Source organism: Bufo gargarizans, chromosome 1 (assembly GCF_014858855.1).
Source record: "Bufo gargarizans isolate SCDJY-AF-19 chromosome 1, ASM1485885v1, whole genome shotgun sequence".
NCBI classification, from domain to species: domain Eukaryota; kingdom Metazoa; phylum Chordata; class Amphibia; order Anura; family Bufonidae; genus Bufo; species Bufo gargarizans.
Window position 1 is genome coordinate 259,689,790 of NC_058080.1, and position 24,193 is coordinate 259,713,982.

General features: G+C 42.9%; 1 protein-coding gene across 3 annotated transcripts in view; it reads right to left on the minus strand.

Moving 5' to 3' along the window:
- Positions 1-24,193, minus strand: part of SMARCAD1 (SWI/SNF-related, matrix-associated actin-dependent regulator of chromatin, subfamily a, containing DEAD/H box 1) — a 105,067-nt gene that overhangs the window by 53,987 nt on the left and 26,887 nt on the right. For 2 of the 3 annotated variants that reach the window (XM_044302707.1, XM_044302698.1), the window contains exons 6-9: positions 16,609-16,706; positions 14,152-14,250; positions 10,761-10,845; positions 2,825-3,129 (exon numbers count right to left, since the gene is read on the minus strand). In XM_044302707.1, coding sequence (XP_044158642.1) covers positions 2,825-3,129; positions 10,761-10,845; positions 14,152-14,250; positions 16,609-16,706 — 587 coding nt within the window. Of the gene's footprint in view, positions 1-2,172; positions 2,540-2,824; positions 3,130-10,760; positions 10,846-14,151; positions 14,251-16,608; positions 16,707-24,193 lie in introns of those variants that run through there. The other variant, XM_044302714.1, reaches the window with a different exon arrangement.

Sequence of the window (24,193 nt, forward strand, 5' to 3'; positions counted from 1 at the left end):
AATACTGAGGACCTGTCCTACAATATACATACCTAGAGGTCAGCAATGAGGTAGGTTCCCCCTCTCCCGATACATTTTTAAAACAAAACAATGACAGGAAACATCATTGTCTCCATGAACACATCTCTTAGAGAAGTAAATGGCTTCGTTTAGAGGACCTAAAATGTTGAGTTATAAAGGGAGCTCCTAGTCAAAAACCGTGGATCCTGGAACAGAAAAATCACCTTGACTAATAAACGCAGAGTAAAAGGGTAAAGCTAGGATAACATCGTAGTGCTGAAGATGGTGTACAGGCGGACGGGGAGTAACAGGATCACATAAGAGACATACTGGGAGACATCTATCAAAACTGGTGCCAAGGAAAACTGGCTTAGTTGCCCAAAGCAACCAATTGGATTCCACCTTTCAATTTTCAGGGCTCCTTTGGAAAATGAAATTTTCAATCCGACTAGTTGCTATGGGCAACTACGCTAGTTTTCCTTTGCACCAGCTTTGATAAATCTCCCCCACTGTGTAACGGTTAGCACTGGTGCCTTGCAGCGCTGGGGTTCCAGGTTCAAACCCTACCCAGGACAAGATCTGCATGGAGTCTGTGTGTTCTCCCTGTGTTTGTGTGGGTTTCCTCCCATATATGTATATATTTCAAAGAAAAAGAAAAGAAAACATGTACATGTATTAACAGATATCTATACTAGAAACCACATGGATGGAAAAAAAGAGCCATGTATGAAAACTTTTTAGATAACTTTCCAAAAGATGACAAGAAGCATTAGTCTAAACCTCATGTAAAAATAAGCCCAGTGATACTTTATCCATGAGCTTAAGCTTGATACATGACCCGACAGTGCAGGTAATGAGATGGATGACGTCCTAGCACCTAATGTATTATGTGGGACACCTGGCGATATCCGTAAAAGCTGCGCCGAGCTCCTAGATGACAATGGGATAAGTGCATGGATTTGAAGGCATCACCATATTGCCTGGTTGCACGATATCCCAGAAAATCTTGCACACCTGGCACAGAAGCCACCCTACACATAGCACAACGTACGGCTGAATGGACAGGGGGCCACAAATCTAGAATGAGGTATATTATAGAGGATTTTACGGGTCCACACAATTACTGCAGACTGAGGGGGAGGAAACGTTTATCTACTTACGCCTCATCCGTCAAAGAGGGATACCTAGGAATCCCTATGGAAGGATGAGCCCTGTGTGTATGGCGGTGACAAATACAAAGAAATCAAGGTGTCTCTTGTCCTCCTTTTTCAGCTTTATTTATGGACTACAACGAATGTAATCTTTACTATCCGGACGCAATGTAGATACAGAAAGAACTTGGCAGAAATGTATTTCCAGAGGTACACACTAGTCCCCAGTACATTCATTCCTTGGCAGCCTCACATCTGCTGGAAGCCTGCTTTCTCCAACATGATTTTAGGCATGTAGTTACAGCAACCACTGAATATTTGGGCGTAGATGCTAATAAACAAGTTTAATCAAATAAAAGAAAAAAAAAATCTTTCAATTCACTGCAGGTCAACACAGCATTTACAATATTATCTTTTTTGCCAAAGGGGGAAAAAAAGAAAAAAAAAAAAAAAAAAGAAGACAGCCATCTGTGGGAATGGCAGCCCTTTAGCAAATACTTTAAGGAAGAATTAGCCGAGGCGAAGCCCAACAAGTCGGGCTGGGAGCTGTCTAGGAGACAGATGTTGTCAGGGCGGCCAAGAGCTGGAGGCTAAACGACGGTGTGTGCAGAGAGCAGCTCGTGGCTCCGCGCTGCAGCTCCAGCAATTACAGCTCTGTGTACCCTTTCTGTCCCCATTTCTAAAGCATAAAAAAAATGCTCCAATCCTTCTGTGACAGGAGTCAAATCCGTTTGGTTACCCAGAATACCTAGGAAAGCGTGTCCACTTGACAACTCCTTCCACCTCGATCTCTCCGTATAATCTAATAATGCCTCCAAACCACAATGTGCTCATTTCTAAAGAAACTCGACGTATACAGCACAAGGCGTACACCACAAGGCCTCCGACACTTCATGTTAAGCCATACGCGAACGTCCACACACAGAAAAAGCAACCTCTACAGTCACACAAAGGTTTAGATTTTGAAACAAAATAAAAAAAATAATAACTAAAAAAAAAATTATAACATCAAAGTACTTACCACATGCAGGTAAAACATCCCTTTAACAAAGTATTTTTTTTTTTTTCTGTGCTCTCTGGTTCAAGACAAAGTCTGACAATGTCCCATAAAATGGCAGCAAAGTGTAGCCGGAGGAAACATGTAGAAAAATTCACTTATACAGCCCATAGTAAAAAGAAATGGGGGGGATGGAAAGCAGTTTTAGTAAAAAAGGACCACGGTCCTCGCTGGCATCTGGAGGCATGGAGCTGCCCTTGCAGCTGTTTCTTCAAGCAGTCACAGTGGAAGGAGAAATCCTGCTGCCACATTCTTTCCTCCTGCTTGACTTTTCTGCAAAAATCCCTGAGAAGAGACTGGCAAAGTGCTCCTTCTCCCAGGAAAGCTCTAATGTCTGCTCAGCAGAGCTCTGAACCAAGTTTCTAGGCTGCTGAATGAGTGACAGCCTTGCCAGCCAATCAGCTTGGATGTTGCAGGAAAATCACCCCTTAATTTATTCAAAATTAGGTCATATGACACTATATCATCTGCTATTGGCTAAGGATGAATCTAGTGTTAGCCTGCTGAGGAAAAGGCCACCCATTTATGCCTCCTTAGATTGTAGACACCTCTTGCCTATAAGCATAAAAGGAGTATAAAAAAAAAGAAGAAAAAGTACTGTACACTGAAAACTTACCAGAGAATCCCAAGAATGGAAGGGCCGGAGCTCAGTGATCCTCTGAGCTTTCTTTAGAGAGCACTGGGGGATGAGAGAGAGCTCATCCAGGGAGGCATCTTGCAAGAAGCTGACTATTCTAGCTTTGTACTTCTCCTCCATTGTTTCATCCCCACTGCTGTAGTCTTCATCCAGAACGCTGCCTTCATCCGAAGCTGAATCCTCACTTTCTAAGTCGCTTTGGACGCTGCTATCGTTATTTTTGCCTTTTGATTTTTTCTTTAGGCCATTAGACACTTCATTTGTGGAAGCATTCCTCAAGTCATCTGTTCATGTAACACAAATACAGTTTTAATACAACGCATGCAGACATCGGTCTAAACCTTCCTGTGATGCTGGGCACGGGGGGCTGCGACTAATACCGTGCTCAAGAAACAATACATTCATATTCATAGAGTGATATTTGCACTGTAAATTTATTTCTCTTGGCCTTTACACTATTAGCAAAAGGCCCCCCGAGACGGTACTACAGCTTCAAGTACATTGCGGTCGGTCACATGAGGCTGTCCCTAAAACAACAAGTTAATACACTGTTCCCGCCTTTGGGTGGATCTATTAAGGATGCTCCAACCGTAGCCAATCCCTGCAGGAGATTACTCCTGTCCCATTGGTCTGTACAGCTGTGTGACTAAGCTGAAAGAAGTCTCCACCTGAACACAAGCCACCGTCTCTTCTGCTTACAAATGCCCATTTGCCGGGAAAGGGTTAAAATTAAGCATGGACGGAAGGAGAGAGGAGTTTTATTACATAAGAAAATGACCAATGACTTGATTTGCAGGTGGATATGTGAATACTAACATACAAAAAAGATGCATATATTTTTAACCATTAATGAGCATAAAACTTCCAGGAAGGTACTACTTTTGCAAGGCTGAATCGGATTCAGTTTTTCACATAAAATCTGCATTCTGCACTGAGCCGTATTACTGATACAACAGTGTAATCTATTAATGAGGCGTGTTCTACCTGTGCAGAAATAAAGAGTGATCATCCTATAGATATGCGCTTCTAAATATGATTTATGGCTGTTCTAGGGTGTCTTTAAATGGGCGTATTATACCCGTGTACACCCGACCAAGAATACAAAACGCCAAATCTATGATGTCTTTATGTGCTGAAAGCTTGCCGTTCTACGTCGTCTAGTTGGACAAAGTAACCCGGCTCACAGTACATATCATTGTAGAAGGAACAAAAAAAAAGTGCGTGCAGCTAAAAAAATGTATCTTTCAGTACCTCAACATTGTCAGGATCTCTGCTCGTCATCAGCACACAAAACATTTCCTCCCAAATCTAAAGGCTGAAACCCTTGCATAATATTTTTCCCAGCTGAGGGTTTGCTACAGTTGGCTCCAGTCTAGGCAATCCTCTGTGAGCCTAACGACAGAAGTCTGGTTGGTACACTGTAGCAAACTGCCAGGACTTTAAACCAGCACATTCCCCATCACTGAAAATGGTGGATAACTGAAAGTGTATTAGAAATGTTAATAACGGTTCATTATGCACAGATCAATGTTTGACATAAAATTTGGAATAGCCCTTAAAATATCAGGGTATGTATTTTTGCAATTCCTGGTCAAAACCCCCGATTTTGCTTCAGGCTCTGTATCATCATCATGACGGATCCGCCTTGGCTATGCTAAAGATAATACAACTGGATCCGTTCAGATCGGATGCAGACAGTTGTATTGTCAGGAACGGAAGCGTTTTTGCTGAGCCCTGCCGGATCCAGCAAGAGCGCTAGTGTGAAAGTAGCCTAATTTACTGCTATAATTGTTTCTTTCCTTCTCCACTCATATTGATCTGCTTTACATCACTTCCCATCTACCTCATTCTTAAGTACATCTTCAATACAGTCTTAAAAGATGCCTGAAGAAGAGGCCTAAGTAGCCTCGAAAGCTTGTAATTGTGCCATCATCTTTTCCGTCAACCACCTAGGAATCTCAATCTGCTTATGGTTAACACGGTACAAATATATATTTTTTATCTTAATTTTTTTTTCCATAAAAACTTGGATCACGTTGTGGTGAACCAGCCTTAGAGTAGCTGTCCAGCCAGTATATATTTTTTTAAGTCTCAGAATAATTTTAAAGAAATAAAAGTAGCAATATTTACTTCACCAATCGGCTCCCGATGGTATCTGTCGACACGTGACCACAGTAATCACCAGGAACATCCAGTGATTAAGTATCCCTATTTTCATCAGAACAGGTCATGAGGGGTATCATTTAGGTTCAAAAATTCCACCCGATTCTCACCACGCCACTCTACATGGGCAAGTTGGCAAGACTGCACAGAGTGACTGGCAAGCCCACTCACATGATGGTCAGAATGCAGGCTCGTGAACAGAAGTGACAGGGGATTTAACTTATGGCAGTGAAAAATTCTAAAGCTCACAAAGCTGAGAAGTTCATTTTACTACAGATAGCAGGGCCTAAGATTGTCTTCACACATGCTGAGGTCGGATTTAGAACTTCTAATGAAACCTTACACACCCCATGTACATGCTCTGGAGAGATCTGCTGTCCTAGTGACTCCACCAGCACAGCCCCTGCAGGGAGCATTGTATCGGCCTCAGATATCTGCTGGGGATCTCCTTGCAAATACATAGTCAAATCTTGAACACATTTAAAACACGGACTAAAATGAAAAACTACATTGTATGATTGTCAAGCTGCATTTCCCTCATCTCGGCAGGTAGCATGGAGCTAATGCAACTACAAGTGTCAGGAGCCTGGCAACTTAATACAAACACTTAAACTTTCCTACCTGTGCTCCCCCCCGATCCAGCACACACATTTTGTCCTTTATCCCTACCTGCACCCAATCAATGTCCTCACCCTTATACAGACGTCACCGCTGCAGCCACAATAATACACCACTGGCTGCAGGATAGGGAAAAGGATGGAGCAGCGATGATGGATTGGAGGGAACGCAGGAAGATAAGTGACTGCTTGAAGACATTGGCTGGAGTGGCGTACATGACCCTATCTGGCTGATGTTGACTAGGACGAGAAGTGTAGTGCAAGTAGACAACAAAGACAACCCCTAGAGTTTTTTTTTTTTTTTTTTAACAGTGTAAACCAGGGGTGCACAACCTTTTCTGGTTGGGGCCACATTGTCAGAGTGCAGGAATCCCAAGGGAAAATAAAAGTTAAAAGGGGATTTCCAACTGAAATACTATATTTATGGTGTATTGTACATACACTATATAGACTATAAATGTTTGGTTACACCTCAAGGATTACCTTATAGAAGAAAACATGAAAAATGTGTGTAAGCTGCCACAAGACATAGACATACACGTCTGTCACTAGATGGTTGGGGGCCACACAGAATTATATCAAGGGCCACATGTGGCCCCTGGTGTAAAGGAAGAAATAATTACGACTGTTCACCCATATATATTGCTCTCACCCTTAGGCTCCTTTCACACTAGCGTTCGCTGGTCCGCTCGTGAGCTCCGTTTGAAGGAGCTCACGAGCGGACCCGAACGCAGCCGTCCAGCCCTGATGCAGTCTGAATGGAGCGGATCCGCTCAGACTGCATCAGTCTGGCGGCGTTCAGCCTCCGCTCCGCTCGCCTCCGCACGGACAGGCGGACAGCTGAACGCTGCTTGCAGTGTTCGGGTGTCCGCCTGGCCGTGCGGAGGCGTGCGGATCCGTCCAGACTTACAATGTAAGTCAATGGGGACGGATCCGTTTGAAGATGCCACAATATGGCTCAATCTTCAGGCGGATCCGTCCCCCATTGACTTTACATTGAAAGTCTGGACGGATCCGTACTAGGCTATTTTCACACTTAGCTTTTATATGCTAAAATAATGCAGACGGATCCGTTCTGAACGGAGCCTCCGTCTGCATTATTATGATCGGATCCGTTCAGAACGGATCCGATCGAACGCTAGTGTGAAAGTAGCCTTACACAATCACTTTGTCTGGTTGGTATCGTTAGAGGGGTTCTCCAGGAATTAAAAAAAATGAAAATACTTAAATATTATGTTATAATAAATATATTCACAAATACCTTCCATTACTTAGAATGGCTTGTTTAGTCTGGGGAGCAATGATTAGGAAAAATAAAATGACCACCGTCCTATCAGTACACACAAAACCTGTCCTAAATCACACAGGAGGACACGTTACTTCACCACAATTAGCCATAGTGCTGCCTCATCCTCCTCTCTGCGCTGCTTTTTAGGAATCATGATCCTGAATACAGGTGAATCTCTGTGGGAATGGAGATGATGAGGAGACATGAGAGGAGGGTGAAGTGTGCCTGATGAGCAGCAGCACTTGTTTACTGTCTGCATTACCACAGTCTGTCCTGTCCATCCTCTCTGTACTTCATGTCTCCCTCATAAGTAGAGAGGAGGAGGAAGCAGCTCTTTACCTCAGTGTTGTAAAGTAACTTGTCCTCATGTGTGATCAGGACAGGTTGTGTGTGAACTAATGGGACAGCGGCCATTTTGTTTGCCCTGATTACTCCCCAGACAAAACGAGCCATTATAAAAAAATGAAAGGTATTTGAGAATATATTTATAATAAAGTAATATTGAAGTATTTTCATTTTCTTAATTCCCGGAGGACCCCTTTAATGCATATATGGAACTTGCATTTTATATATGTAGTTGACATTAAAAGGGGTTCTGCACTTTCATTTAACTGATGATCTATCCTCTGGATAGAGCATCAGCTTCTGATCGGCGGGGTCCGACACCCGGGACCCCCACCGGTCAGCTGTTTCAAAAGGCAGCGGCGCTCCAGTAGCGCAGCGGCCTTCTCACTGTTTACCGCTGGCCCACTGACGTCACGACTAGGATCAACTAGCGTGGGCGCGACTAAGCTCCATTCAAGTGAACAGAGCTTAGCCGCGCCCACGCTAGTTAATACTAGTCGTGACGTCAGTGGGCCGGCGGTAAACAGTGAGAAGGCCGCGGCGCTGCTGGAGCGCCACTGCCTTCTCAAACAGCTGATCGGCGGGGATCCCGGGTGTCGGACCCCCACCGATCAGAAGCTGGTGATCTATCCAGAGGATAGATCATCAGTTAAATGAAAGTGCAGAACCCCTTTAAAGGTTCCATCCACACGTCTGTATGTGTTTTGCGGATCCGCAAATTGCGAATCCGCAAAACACAGACACCAGCAATGTGCGTTCCGCATTTTGCGGACCGCACATAGCCGGCACTCTCATAAAAAATGCCTTTTCTTGTCCGCAATTGGGGACAAGAATAGGACATGTACTATTTTTGGGCGGATACGGAAGTGCGGATCCCCAAATGCAGATAGCATATTCTTGCCCCGCTGAAAATTAATGGGTCCGCACCTGTTCCGCAAAATTGCGTAACGGATGCAGACCCATTTTGCGGACGTGTGAATGGACCCTAAAGGGGTTTTCCGAGATTTCAGTACTGATAACCTATTCTCAGGATAGGTCATCAGTATCTGTTCGGTGGGGGTCCGACAGTCGGGACCCCCGCCGATCATCTGTTTGAGAAGGCACCAGCACTCCTGTGAGTGCAGCGGCCTTCTCACAACTTTTCCTAGGCCAGTGACGACACATTCATCAAACACATGGCCTAAGTGCAGGTCAGGACCATTGAAGTGAATGGGACTGAGCTGCAAGACCAAACAGAGCCACTATACAAAGTACGGAGCTGTGCTTGGTAAGCCGAGAGAAGGCCGGTGCCTTTTAAAAATCTGTATCTATTCAACATTAGTTTTAACACTGCATTTTGTATATAATATTGTACTATTATTAATATATGATTTTGTTGTATATAGCACTTGCATTTTATTATTTATGGTAATTATATACAGTATATAAAGATCTGTGTTATACATCATATATAGCATTTTATAATTGGTTCCGCCATTATGCTCTATCATTGATTTTAATAGTTTTGGGCAATTGAGTCTGTATAATCATCAATAAAGACATTAAAATTAATAGTATGTGTGTGTTATTGTCGCCATGGTAAAGAGATACTAAGCATTATATAGGTGTCCGCGCAAAAAAAGTGTAGTCAACTATTCTTTTTGCTACATATATTGACATATACCAGTCTGACCAAGGACTGACTGTTTTCACATACGTTGTGTGAATTGAGTACTATGGATTTGGTTGACATACACTGGTACATGGCAAACATAAGATGTAACGTGATAGAACATACAAAATATCTAATTTTTAGACCCTGTACCTATCTATTAAAACAGATTTTAAACAAGGCTGGGTTAACATCACATTTTTCCCATCCTTTTAAGGTATATAGAAAATGTATACGTTAAACAGATGGCTCAGACTGATGCCATACAGTGGCATCTGTTCACCATAGAGTTCCACCGAACTGTGCAGCAAACAAGAATGTGCAGCGGTTTTCACCCTTTTTTTGCTAACACATACGTCAAATGGAGGCATAAAACGTGATGTGAACCCACCCTTACCTGCCCAAATTACCAGTAGGCAGATGGTACCCACAAAACTGTGTGGTCATTAAAAATAAAGACTGAAAAACAATACAGTTCTAAATAGTTAATTTGATCACACTGCAGCTTGTACGGTCATACGGTACTTTGCCACAGAGTCACAACTGCAGCATGGACTCTCAGTGTGGCGGTACCCTAAGGCCTCATGCACACGGCCGTTGGGCGGCCGTGGCCGTATTGCGGCCCGCAAACGTCGGGTCGGCAATACACGGCCACCGGCCGTGTGCACCCCGCACCCATCCAGGTTAACAAAATAAGTATATTCTTACGCCGCTGTCATACATTCTGTTGTAAGCCTGTCAGCAGTTACTTCAAAATTCATCCTGACCTGCTTGAAAGCTGGATCAGGGGGTTGAGATGATTATGACAACATCATTGCACCCCCTGCACAGTCCCCGACAGACTTTAGGCCGAGTGCCTGTGGCCTATAAGTGTGAATGGAAGGAAACCAGCTCCCGGACCCTGCTGCAGTATTCACCTATTCACCTGTATTGCCGTCCTGAAGATGGAGATACAGTTGAATTTGGAAAGGCCTAAACAACCAGCAATTAAACATTGCTGAATGCTAGGGCAGCCTGCATACCAATACACCCTGCGGCACATACTCCCTGGGGTACGTATAGGGCGTTGTTTCTCAACCTGCAGTAAGGGAATTGTCCAGCAAGTAAGGATCCCATAAAATGCACCAATACAAGTGGTTGAGTGAAAATCTGCACCAAATCAGTGGCCCTGGTATTACTAATGGAGGATCCCCCTATATTACCTCTAATCTGTCTAACAAGGAATTTTGCAAAGGGATTCTCCAAAGTAAATAACCCCATTGACATCATCTAATAATACCCTTCAAAGCAACATGGTATAAAAGTGCCCTGCAGACACCACCTGCTTTTTACTGTCACACCTGAAAGGATTCCTCACATTAAGTGTGTGAAACACACACTAGATTACATTTATCACAGTAAAGGGGTATTTTCATATAGAGATAATCATTAGATTGGTAGGGGTCCTACCACTGAGCCCCCCACCGATCACGAGAAGTGGGGGTCCCATACACCCTGCTGCTCCCCTGAAATGATTGAGGCGGCCGGTGGCATATGCGCATGGCTGCTCCATTCATTTCTATGGGAGTACTAACATGAGATGTAATGTTGTGGTCTGGCTTGTGGGGTTAGCAGGATTTGTGACGCACTCTCATTCTAGACCAACATGTCCATTTGCTCAATATGGGAAGCTCCCCGGTAGCTCACGTCTATCTCTCTGTGAGCTCTTGTTTGTGGACTTCCCTTATATGAGCACATATTGTTGAAGCAAAGATGTCCTGCTGCAAAGAAAATGGTTTCAGACCCCTCAATAGTCAGCAAAAAGTCTGATCACTACATGTTTTAGCTTTACGGTTACATGATTTTGGCTACCTTGTTCATCTTCTGCAAACAGCTTTAGAGCCTCAAGTGCTTCATGAAAGGACCAGTCATGCTCCTGGAGTACCTCTCTAAGCTCCTGCACAAAAGCAAACATTACATAATCATAATCTCCAATTAGTTACAGGCCTGGAAACAATTCTCATTAACAGATACAGTAATAAAAATAAAAAAATGTTCATGTTATGGTGAAAACTGAGGATGACACAAATGCTTTTTTTTGTAACTATGCGTTGTGGATTAGACTATTTACAGCACAGATACAATGAAAAGGGTTTTCAAAGCCAAATAAACACAGAAAAATATTTGTGCAAATTTCCGGACACACAACCTTTTCCCACATATGAAATCATTTGATTTGACGCCTATGTACAGACTTTGCACTGTTTGGTTCTTGTTCGTCTGCTTTATAAATACATCCTATACTTCTATAGGAGTCACCTAATAAGCAGAGCCCACTTACTTGGCTCTTTCTTCCATAGGAGTGAATGGAGAAAGCTGTGCACATGCATGACCATCTTCAAATGGCTGCCTCACAAGAGGTCTTGGACATCAGGATATACCATACTTTTACATTGAAAATGGCACTATCTGCTGCTTGCATGTTACAGAGCAGAACATGCTGAGCAGATTTCTATATAATTTTGTATGAATGTGTATACAACTACAGCTGCCAATCAATGAGGAGGAACGCCCAGTAAAAATAATGAAATACAATGGTCTGTCAGGTCACTTGCTTCATCTGCTTATTTTTCTTAAATTAAAAATTTTTGGGCTTTGGAACCAATTACTAGTCCTCCACAGACTTATGGACTCCAGTTACATTGTACAATAGGTGCCTCAGAACCAAGCAATCACAGGATGGCCGTTCCTCTGGTAAAATATATCTTTCTTGGTTGCCTAGTAGCGCCACTTTACAGTACAATGTGGTACTAAATATCCTGTATAAAATTCTATCACTAGAATACCCCTTTAGTTGGTACCGGGACTCCCACTGTATGTTGAAATCACTGTCACTAGAGTCCATAACTCTACAGAAAACTAGTAATTGGTTCCAAAGCCTCAAATAGGCACCCCAGGATAATAGAAAAGGAAGATTTAAGAAAAATAAGCAGATGACTAAGACAGATGAAGCAAGTCTTTACATCTGACAGAATTAGATGCAGCAAAATCCATGCTATGAATCCATGAAGACGACCTGTCTTATGGTTAAAACGCGTTGCATTTATGCAGGAGGATTACTTGTTTATACATTTTTTTAAATGAAGAATCATTGATTTTACTCGCTGAATCTACGATGGGTGTGAACACAGCCCGGATCCGTGCAGAGCAGGTCAGAGCACCTTTACCACTTGAGAGCTGGAGTTTGTGCTATCTACAAAGTCAGAATTACATGCTGGAAGCGGTTAAATGTTTTATTATGATGAGGACAGGAGCTTCTTTAGGGTCTTGTATAGTACCAGAAAATAAAATGGAGCCACCCTCACCGGAGGTGCTCATCCTGGCACAAGACATTTAGTACCACGTTGTACTGTAAAATAGAGCTACTAGACAACCAATAAAGGTGTTTTCTGCAGCGCAACCCCACTCATTTGACTAAAAGGGTCTTTACAAGGGGCCAAAGATTATGCAATTTTCAGCATTTGTACAAAAGCCTATTCTTGATAAAACTGTCCCATCTAAAGTGCAGATTGTAAGCCCTCGTGGGCAAGGCCCCCTCTCCTCTTGTACCAGTTTGTAACTAGTTTTGCTCATGCTTTGGCCTCTTGCACGCGACCGTATGCCCTCCGAGATATAAAGTCCATGAGCGGGCCATATTTCCCGAAGAGGCATTGATCGTGCGCACGGGAGCACACAGCATCTTAGATTACAATGATGCTGTGCACGTCGGGCAACCCGCGGGACTATTGTCCCGCACTCATATGATCTTATGAGTGCGGGACAATAGTACTAGCGATCACTTGTCCCAATACAGAGGAGAATACTGTAAATGTAGCCATCGTCTGCACTCAATGCTTATGCATTGGCCCATGTAAAATGAGCCTTAAAGGGGGTTGTCCCTACAGTTTTTAAACCAGCTCCTGGATATTAATACTTTTGTAATTGCACGTAATCAAAATTTTAGCATAGCCACTGAGTTATTCTATAAAATTTATCTGTAGAGCGCGACCTGCTGTTTTTTTTTTTCCTCATCTTTGACCTGCTCACTGAGATGGCCGCACATGCTCAGTTTCATCCTTCAACCGCCTCCTGAGCTGGAATAGGGAGAGCATGGACACGCCCCCTTAGCTGCAGCAGAAAAGACACTCCCTTGAGCTTTCAGCTTGATCTAAATCTAGCAGAGCAATAAATGGGGAGATCTCTGGATCCATATGAGGTACAGGACTGGTTCTATCTTTGTTAGAAAGAGATTGTCCTGTACTATATGATGTCTGATTTTCATTTTTTACAATAATGATAGGATATCCCCTTTAAGGCAATACTACAGTTCCCTGTTCAGAATGAAAGAAATAGTAAAAAAAAAAAAGCAATGCTATTTAGAATGTATAGCTAAGAGTTGTGTGTTTATTCTACTAGCGCTCTTCACCCTCCTCGATGTGAAGCTGCAGTATCGTAGCAGGACCGCAAGATGCCTGCCACATAAAATAAATAAGTAAAAGAATCTTGATACCGCGAGCTGTCAGTTTTAGCTGCAATGTGAATAAGCCCCCCCCCCGCCACCTCACACCCTCCATACGGACTAAGCTGTGGGATGTCACAAATCTGAGTTACCTTTAGTCTAGATGTTTCTCTCCCAAGTCCTAGGTCCTTTTGAGATGTTTGGAGCTTTTTTTGAGGGCACAGGTCAGAGTGTCTTGAACCTGGAGACGCGCCGCGGCCGGCAGCACGGCTCCTTTAGTTCAATCTCGTGGCTCACGCTCGTACAGAGCAGGAGTGACGTCACTACTGTGACTAGGGTAGAATCTATCCGAAACGCATCGAGGCTTAGTGGTATCTGTGACTACCCGTAGTCACAGTAGTGACGTCACTCCTGCTCTGTACAAGCGTGAACTAAAGAAGCCCCACGCTGCCGGCCGGGGCGCGTTTCCAGGTTCAAGACAATGACCTGTGCCTGCAAAAAAGCTCCAAACACATCCCAAAAGGACCTAGGACTTGGAAGAAAAACATCTAGGAGTAAAAGGCAACTCAAATTTGTGACATCCCACAGCTTAGTCCGTACAGAGGGTGTGAGGGGGGCTTATTCACATTGCAGCTAAAACTGACAGTGCGCGGTATCAAGATTCTTTTACTTATAGAATGTATTTCTATTGCACCTTCTTTAGGATGACAGAATTGAAAAATGCATATACACAAGCACACCTGTACCGCTGCACAACTTGCTCACCTCCTTATCCAAATCAGGAAAATGTTTCTGCAGCTTTCTTACGCTGGCTTCTTGTTTTTCAAGTTCATCATCAGAACCAGAACTGTCATCTATAGCAAACTGCCAGTAAAAAAAAGGAAAATAAGTCATTTATACGGCCACAGGTAGTGAACACTGCTGAACACCACAGTCACCTCCGTCATACATCATGGTGGATGGCACGGATTACAGAAACTGAAGGACTATCCAGTGTGGAAACAAATGGCTACAATGAAATCAAATTCCTAACCCAGATCATGTAGGATATTACAAGAGTGCTTCTATAATACACATGACAGCATTAACGCAATAATATTGCCTGCATTATTGTATCACACCAATCTCACAACACTATTCAATAGTCTGTAGTGTAACGTAAACTGCAGTCAGTTATGTATGTATCAGAATATCAAATGATTTGTAAAGCTATGTTTAACACGTACATTTTTTTACTGGACCCCCGGCTGGAAAAGCACAGTATACAATACATTTCCATCCCATTTCTCCCGATGTATACTTTAAACATGAGACAGAAATCTGATGTGAACACAGCCTACGTTTTCTAGCATTAGGCCGTATACTACATTTAGATACTAGATATTTCCAATACTGCAGTATTTTCGTCCTGCTATGGCTCTAGTGATGCCCAGTCAGAACTAAGCCACCTCCGAATGGTTCCATAACCTAGCACCTGCAAGAGTGATCTCAGCAGATTATGGTTGGCCCAGGAAGATGAACTACATGCGAGTGTCCCCAATTACTTAGCTGCATGTTGAAGACCAACTTATTTTAGCTGAGGGCACTGGAGCGTGCAAGATGCAAGAGAGAGTAAAGGCTCTTTTAAGGGTGACAGAATGGCTGCTGTCATGGTTTTATCAAGTTGTCATTTTTTAAGCTTCTTAAGGCCACCTGCACATGTTGCGGAATAAGCACGGGTTTCTCCGCTTTAATTCCTGTGCAGAAAAAACACAGTACCACAGTACCAGCAAATTGTATGAGATTACACAGATCTCATGTACACTTTGCGGATTTATGGAAATTGATCCGCTGCGCGAATTTCTAAGTCCAGTCAATTAGGTTTGCAGTTTTAGCTGTGTATTTCACCCTTTTCAATGGAAGGCTGAAGTCTGCTGCAAATCTGCATCTAATCTGGTGCAGAAACACACATAAACCCGCACAAAATTTGTGCAGATCCTATGTGCGTTCACCTGCACTCGCGTACAGGTGGCCCATTGGCATTGGCGATAAAAAATTTAAAAGGGTTTTCTGACTTAAAAAAAAAAAAATTGTAAAAGGCAAAAGGAGGTGTTAAAATACTAATAATGATGATGATGATAATAATAATAATAAATTTAGTGCTCTAAGTACCCTTAAAACTGGGCTACATGTCTCTATTGCCAGCCCTACACCTCTCAAGTCCTGACGTAACCCACTTTTTACTTCAGTATGGCATAGTTTTAAACAACTTTTATTAATAACAAAGTACAGAAGGCCAGCTAAAGCAAACAAAATAATTGCCACTTCAAACCAATATGAATCCTGTGAGCTCCAGTCAGTATAAACAAAGTCAGTGGGGGTATGACACCCCTTACCATGGTTCAGAGGTATGCAGGGGAGTCTTGCCAGTTGGAGATATCCCTATTCTTTAACCTACTTTGCCCTTCTATAACCCCAATATTACTCTTATGCCCTGTCCTCCCATACATGTATCTTTCTGGGGTGTGCCAGATATCCCTAGCTGACAAGACCGACAAGGGACTAGGTAATCTGGCGTCACATGCCTGAGCAAAACATATGGTGAATCTGAGCTCTCTCCATAGATTCATCTTGCAGAGGCTAAAAGTTAAAGGGGTTGTCTGGCAGATTTTTTTTTTAATACTTTAAAAAATAAAATAAATCATAAAAGGCATAACAAAATTGGGAGAAAAAAAAAAAAAAAAGGAATACCTCACACCTCGCTGCTCCTGTTCCACACTGGTCCCTGGCTGCCCAGTTAGAAACTGCATTTCAAGAGTGCCCAGAAGCAAAGACCAGTAGCCACCCAGTAAGCGTCAGAACAGGAACATTCTGTCCAATTTTGGTCAGACAACCCTTTTTAGGTTAACAGTATATGCCCATGAGGGTCAGACACACTGTGCCTACAAAGCAGGCAGAAAACTTACAGAATTTACACTAGCATCAAAGTGGATGACATCTCATTCACATGCTGCACAAAATATCTATGCAAACAATGATCTGGAGTGCAGATTTCAAATTGGCAGGCTTGTCAGTTTACATTACAGATTTCCTCCAACCTTTACGATATACAAGGCGAAATCTGCAACAAATCAGGTAACTCAAGCAGATTTTGCCACGGATCTGTTCACTCTTGCCACTTGTGGCTGTAGGAATCTGTTGCAGATCGCTACCCACAATGTCATGTAACTGGCCGCTACTTACTGAATCAGATTTTTTCTTCTTCGCAACTTGTCTCTCATTGCCTTCTTCCTCTGGAGACTTTTTAGGACTGTCTTCCAGCTTCCTTTTCCGAGATGAACCTTAAAAAACAGTAATACAATAATAGCACTTTGTGATCACTGAAATAATGCTATACATTACCAAGGCTTAAAAATATATTTGCATTTAGGGTGAATCCTTACAGCAAAACACCCAATTTGTCACTGTGTGGCTTCCGGTAAAGGAGGATTAGCAGTCCAGGGCATGACTGTCTTTAGTTCACATTACCAGCTCTGGACTGCAGCACCTGTACTTGACAAATTCAAAATTTCCACAGGAACTTTGAAAAATTAAAGACGGCATCTAATTATCTAACCAGTTTTGATAAAAACATGCAGCGGTTTGTGTCCGGCTGGTTCTCCACTTGTCTGTCAGAATGTGTACAGATCTCCGCCGGATCCTATTGTATTTAATGGAGCCAGCGAACAATCAGCGTGGGATCCGGAGAATTCCGGCAGGCGCTCTCAGGTTCTCTGCGAAGCCTTACTGTAAACTTTTAAACAGCTGTTTTTTTTTACCTCCCATAGAGATACCTAAGGAAAAACTCCATGCCGAGGTTGCCTTTTGACAAAACATGTCGAAACATTTAAAAATGCTTAAACAATGCAAAACAAGCCATGCTAAAAACCCACTTTATAGTGAATTTCATAATTAAAGTGGTTTCTCATGTTAAACACTCGGCGACCCCGAAATGTGGTAAAATAACAAATGCATCAATATTCAACCTATTTCCTCCCCACTTATTCTAGTGCTGAGCTCTGGTCCTCCCTGTCGATGACATCATGTTCCTGCCTGCATCGGTAATGTTCCGCTCACACAGGTTACCACTGTACTCCGTGGCCTCGGCAGTATATGGGACAGTTACTGCTGAGGCCAGCGACAGGCTGCAGAGGTGACCAGTGTATATAAAATGTTTTTCTGGCTGCAACAGTGACAAACCGTGGTGAAGAGAAATGGAGCTGAGCGCTGGAAAAATTAGGGGAGAAAAGGGTAAGGATTGATTCTTTTGTTATTTCACCACATGTACAGGGGTGGCCCAAGTCTTTATTGCCCCTTTAAATATAGACTTTAAAACTAACATCTGGAGGCATAGAACAAAAATAAAGCATAAAACAGAGCAAAGAAACTGACAAATGTAAAAAACAAATACTGTATTTGAAACCAGCCTTACACTGGAAACAACCCCTTCATATTTTCTAAAACTGAAACTTGTCTACTCAAAACTACAAACAGGCTTCCACTAAAGTCAAAAGAGAAAAGACATAACTAACTTTAGCGCAGTAGCAGTTACTGGACCATTGCCTTACTCTATAAGTACATTTGAAATCGCCATGTACTGCATTTGAGCCTTTCACCAAAAGGTATATACATAGAGCCATTCATTTCCACGGGGCCACAAAAAACGTGGAGAGCACACGGATACCATCCGTGCCACAAATGATAAAATATGTTCTTATTCCTGTCCGTTTTGTGGACAATAGCCATTTTGGCAATGGGGCTAGCGGCAAGCGCGGCATGCACAGGGCCGGTATTTTGCAGATCTGCAATTTGCGAATATAGCAAATACAGAATTTGTGAATAGGTCTGATGTATACTCCACAAGTGTTTCCTGGTGCACACTTCAAACATGGGGCTCTTGCATCTCCATAGAACCTAAATTATGTTAGACGCTAGTAACTTGAGGAACAGAGAAAAAAAAAAATAACCACATTGACATTATGCCAAAGATGTCTGTCATGACATACCAGTAACGTAAAGACATGTCAAATCAACTCATGTCCAACAAGGGATTTTTCATGTGACAAGATAATGATGGAGACAGAAGAAAATGATGAGAAGTGAGGGTACATTCTTTCATTGCTTTGATCACAAACTAAACTTGAGGACATACCCGGGGCAGAGTTTTGCAACAGCTAATGAACAGAAAATAGTTTTGCACATTAATATGCTGAGGGTTAATCAGCAGCCAGTAGAAGATAACGTTCATTGTGACAAAAAATTTAATAAAAAAGAAAGCGGTAAAAGACGGGAGCCTTCTGGAGAACTAACTAGTCTCAGCACATTACTTCTACATACTTGCTCGTTCCCCATGCTTAAATTGCATGGAGAATCCTGTGATATAGCACAGCATTTATGATGCAAATGATCTAAAAGCAGATGTTAAGCAAGGTCTCGACTCCTCGCAGGAAGAAGAAAGTGCCTGAAGTTAAAATCACTTGTTATTAATGGCGAACGTGTCTCCTCCTGTTGTAAACCTTTTAAATGTGGGCAGCAGCTGCCAGATGAACTGGCAAGGAGCCCCACAGGTTTGTGTGTAGAGACTCGCTTACTGGCATAAGGCACTGGGAGTAACATTTCTATTATATGGATCGGGTAACACAAGATCAAATACCTGGAGGTAGTATATGGTACACCAAGGTAATCTGGATGTCAAAGGATTAAGTGTGATCGGCGTCATTATCACACCGCAAAACCACATTGTAGTAGTTCTCAATCCGGACCTTCTATCCTTGTCTGTAGCGAAAACCTCAGCACAATCCGCTCACTGGCAGCTAAAAGGCAGCACGTCCTAAACACGGTCATAAAAAAAGGATACACCATGCTGTACAGCCCTATGCAGCAGTGCAGTTATTGGAGAAATTTCTGTCCCATTCATCTGAAAGCATGCACATGCTGCAAAACCAGCCCCATTCATATGTGCGGGGCTGATTACCAGTTGTAGAAATTCTGCATCCAGCCTTTCATGTGTGAATACACCACCAGATCTACTCCTACCCCCAGTCCAGGGATTAATGCAGCTATATCCGGAGAGGACAATTCTCTGTCAATACACCAGAAGGTCTGGTGGTGTGAAAACGTTTCAAAGCTGAAACAAACCGGTCTGAAGTCCAGGCTGTTGAGCCCACAGGGGATTCCTGGGCACTTCTGTGAGGCTTTAATGTCCTCCATGGTGGAGACTCTACTGCAAAGGACACAGCGCTCTTGTTCTGGAAAAAATAATGGCCATCGAGACAGAAACCGATGGACCCATTAAAAGTCAATGGAGTCCATCCGCTCCATTCGTGGCCATCATTTGATGGATCAGTCGCAGCTTAAAGCTATCGTGTAATTTAATTTCTGCTGCCCTATCTTATAGAGGAGAGAAGCAGAGAGGACGCATATGAAAGAGTAGCTGGGCTCTATGATACATGGATTTATAGGATTAGTAGCAGACTGCTAAGTAAAAAGCAGAGTAAATCCTGACAGGACTGCTAATGGTGAGAGTCCTACTTACCCCGCACACAATGACGGACAGTTCTACCTGTATTACTGTGTACACAGAACGCCGTCAGTCATCTTGTGTGAGCAGGGTAACCAAGACACTCTCCTGGGAGTCCTGTCAGAATATACAGATATAAACCTAGATATCACAGAGCTTGGAAATTAGCAAATGTTGTGCCCATTCACAAGAACGGTAGTAAGGAGGAATCGGGCAACTATAGGCCAGTAAGCCTGGCATCAATAGTGGGGAAATTAATTGAAACCATACTCAAGGAGAGGATTGTGGAACATCTAAAATCCCATGGATTGAAAGATGAAAAACAGCATGGGTTTACTTCAGGGAGATCATGTCAAACGAATCTTATTGATTTTTTTGATTGGGTGACTAAAATAATAGATGGAGGAGGTGCAGTAGACATCGCTTATCTAGACTTTAGTAAGGCTTTTGATACTGTCCCACATAGAAGGCTTATCAATAAAGTGCAGTCTTTGGGCTTGGACTCCCATATTGTTGAATGGATTAGGCAGTGGCTGAGGGACAGACAACAGAGGGTTGTAGTCAATGGAGTATATTCAGACCAAGGTCTTGTTACCAGTGGGGTACCTCAGGGATCTGATCTGGGACCCATATTGTTTAATATCTTTATCAGCGAAATTGTAGAAGGCCTAACCTCAGTATCTGAGGAAAGGGATTTAGGGATCATTATTTCAGAAGACTTAAAGGTAGGCAGACAATGTCATAGAGCAGCAGGAAATGCTAGCAGAATGCTTGGGTGTATAGGGAGAGGCATTACCAGTAGAAAGAGGGAGGTGCTCATGCCGCTGTACAGAGCACTAGTGAGACCTCATTTGGAGTATTGTGCGCAGTACTGGAGGCCATATCTCCAGAAGGATATTGATACTTTGGAGAGAGTTCAGAGAAGAGCTACTAAACTAGTACATGGATTGCAGGATAAAACTTACCAGGAAAGATTAAAGGACCTTAACATGTATAGCTTGGAAGAAAGACGAGACAGAGGGGATATGATAGAAACTTTTAAATACATAAAGGGAATCAACAAGGTAAAAGAGGAGAGAATATAAAAGAGGACAGTTTTAAATTAGAGGGGGAAAGGTTTAAAAGTAATATCAGGAAGTATTACTTTACTGAGAGTAGTGGATGCATGGAATAGCCTTCCTGCAGAAGAGGTAGCTGCAAATACAGTGAAGGAGTTTAAGCATGCATGGGATAGGCATAAGGCCATCCTTCATATAAGATAGGGCCAGGGGCTATCCATAGTATTCAGTATATTGAGCAGATTAGATGGGCCAAATGGTTCTTATCTGCTGACACATTCTATGTTTCTCTCCCTCCATAATATAATGCAGCACTACAAAAACTGGTCACCGCGCCTTATTTCACGATAACCAGGCCAAGATGGTGGCTATCAACGACAACCAGCTATCTTAGTCAAGGACAGAGGGAGGTTGTACATCCACCTGCAGACCCAATTGCAGCTCCCTGACTGTAAAAGCCAGTGAGGGGGCTGCAGATGGCCAAATATGGAGACAATTGGTGCTGTACAGGACACCACCAATCTCCTCTAAATGCTCACAGGGGACATAAGCCAATCGCAGCACTAGAGGGGCATGGAATATAGTGAGAACCTCTCTGCAGGAAGCCATTACAGTTGGTGACTGCATACAGAGAGGTTCTGTGCCCCTGTGTGCTGTGTGTTGGCAGGCTGGGACTTAGTGGTGTACCACCACTATCTACTGTGCTCCTGTAAAAAAAAATCAAATCAAATCTGGAACCTCTGCACTGACCAGTTATCCTATTGTTCATTTGTAGCAGTTCCTTGATCATTGCTCCCCAAGTCCCAATCTCTATGCCTCTAAACGCAGCCGAAAGCACCCTCCCTCCCCTTTCTCTTTCAGCAGACACCAAGCTAGCTGTGATCACTTTTTTGAAATTGTCTGGTTTTTCAATGTGCGAGCTGTGACCACCAAGTGCTGATCAGTGCCTACATCACCCATCAACAACTGTGCTCCGTTTTCTTGGGAACAAGTTTTTATTTTTCTCATCTGTACTCATTTTTTGGCACAACTATCATATATATATATATATCTATATATATCTATATATATATATATCTCAATATCTATCTATATCTATATCTACCGTATAACACGCACAGGCGTATAACACGCACCTTCATTTTAAGAGGGAAATTTCAGGAAAAAAAGGGTAGCTCAGAACTTTTTTTTATTAATATTAATACCACTTATAAGGTAAATAATGTAAAAGGATGACACTTATGGGGCTCTGTGGATGACACTTATGTCATCCACAGATCCCCATAAGTGTCATCTACAGATCCCCCATCAGATGGATAAGTGTGGAGAGAGGAGGCGGGAACACTCATGGCGGGGCCCGGTGCAGTGACTCTACTCTAATACACCGGGCCCCGCAACTGTTAAACATTCAATCTGACTCTATATCTAATTGTACGGTACTTACTGTAGTACCGGAGGTATAACATTAAGACGGCGCAGACCGGCATCTCCCTCGGTCATGCGCCGCCTGTCTCAGCTCCCTCCTGATGCGCCGCCTGCCCCAGCTCCCTCCGCATGCGCCGCCTGCCCCAGCTCCCTCCGCATGCGCCGCCTGCCCCACCTCCCTCCGCATGCGCCGCCTGCCCCACCTCCCTCCGCATGCGCCGCCTGCCTGCTTATCTCACTTTATGAATGAACAGGCAAGCGGCGCATGACAGAGTGAGCTGGGGCAGGCGCTGCGCCGTCTTAATGTTATACATTCGTTATGTAAAAACATGGCTTCTTAACATTATATCGGCGTATAACACGCATACATCATTTGCCCCCTATTTTCAGGGGGAAAAAGTGCGTGTTATACGCCGATAAATACGATATATATATATATATATATATATATATATATATATATATATATATATACATACATACACATACATACATACACACATACACACACATATACACGTTTAAAAGATGAGGCAGCTGCTGCCTCATCTTTTGAGCGTATATCTATCTGTTAGCCGTTGAGCCTGCGGCTGGGAGGGTTTTGCACCCGTGCTTTTGGACTAGTGCTGCTGTGTAATTTTTTGTTTGAGATATATTTATACACACACAGCTTAAAATTAGAATTTTGTGAAAAGGTTCAACATTCTAGGCTCAAAGTGTCACACTGTAGTCCGCTAATTAATCCATACCCCCTGAGCAAAGGGGGACTTTTGATTGTGATTTTGGGGTTTTCATAAGCTGTAAGCCATCATCATTCAAATTATTACAAATAAAGGCTTGAAATATCTCGCTTTGCATGTAATGAGTCTCTCTCATATGTTAGGCCTCATGCACACGGCCGTGTTCCGTGGCCGAGAGCGGACCGGGGAAACCTGGCCGGGATTCCTCCTGACAGGTATTTTATAACTGTAGACAATTTGTATACTACTGTTTGGTTTTTTTTTCCCCCACAAAAAAAAGACTGTACCGAAAACTGTGCACAGATACAGTCATAAATATTGGGACATCAACACAATTGTAACATTTTGGGCTCTATACACCACCACAATGGATTTGAAATGAAACAAACAAGATGTGCTGTAACTGCAGACTGTCAGCTTTAGGCCGAATGCACATGGCCTGGATTCCGGATGCGAGCAGGAGCGCACGGCGTCACTGGTTGCTATGACGCTATGCGCTTCATGCCGCTGCTGTACAACAGTAATACACTAGTGCGAAACACCGCTGTGTGGCCTTAATGTGAGGGTATTTACATCCAAATCAGGTGAACGGTGAAGGAATTACAACAGTTTGCATATGTGCCTCCCACTTGTTAAGGAACCAAAAGTAATAAAATTGTGTCAGTGTCCTTATATTATGGGCCTGACTGTACAATCAGTAAAACGTGCAGATCTATTTGCCTGCAAACGTTGAGCGCAGGTCAGTACTGCACATTTTGGTGATCGTATTTGTGCTCAGTTTCCAGTGAAGACTTTTTTTTTGTGTGAAAAAAAATAAAAATAAATACAAGACATTGTGTTAGATAGTTTCATATACATGTTAATTTCAGGTAGTGTTAGTTTAGATTTCTGCATGCACTTTAACATCTGCTTCTGTGCATCCTGCAACCGCTGAGCGAAGAGCAGTACCATGTTGTCACTGACTGTATCTGTGCGCAGTTTTTGGCACAGAACTTTTTGTTAGTTTCTTTTTACTGTAGAAAAGCTTTTTTTATTTTTTTTTGTGG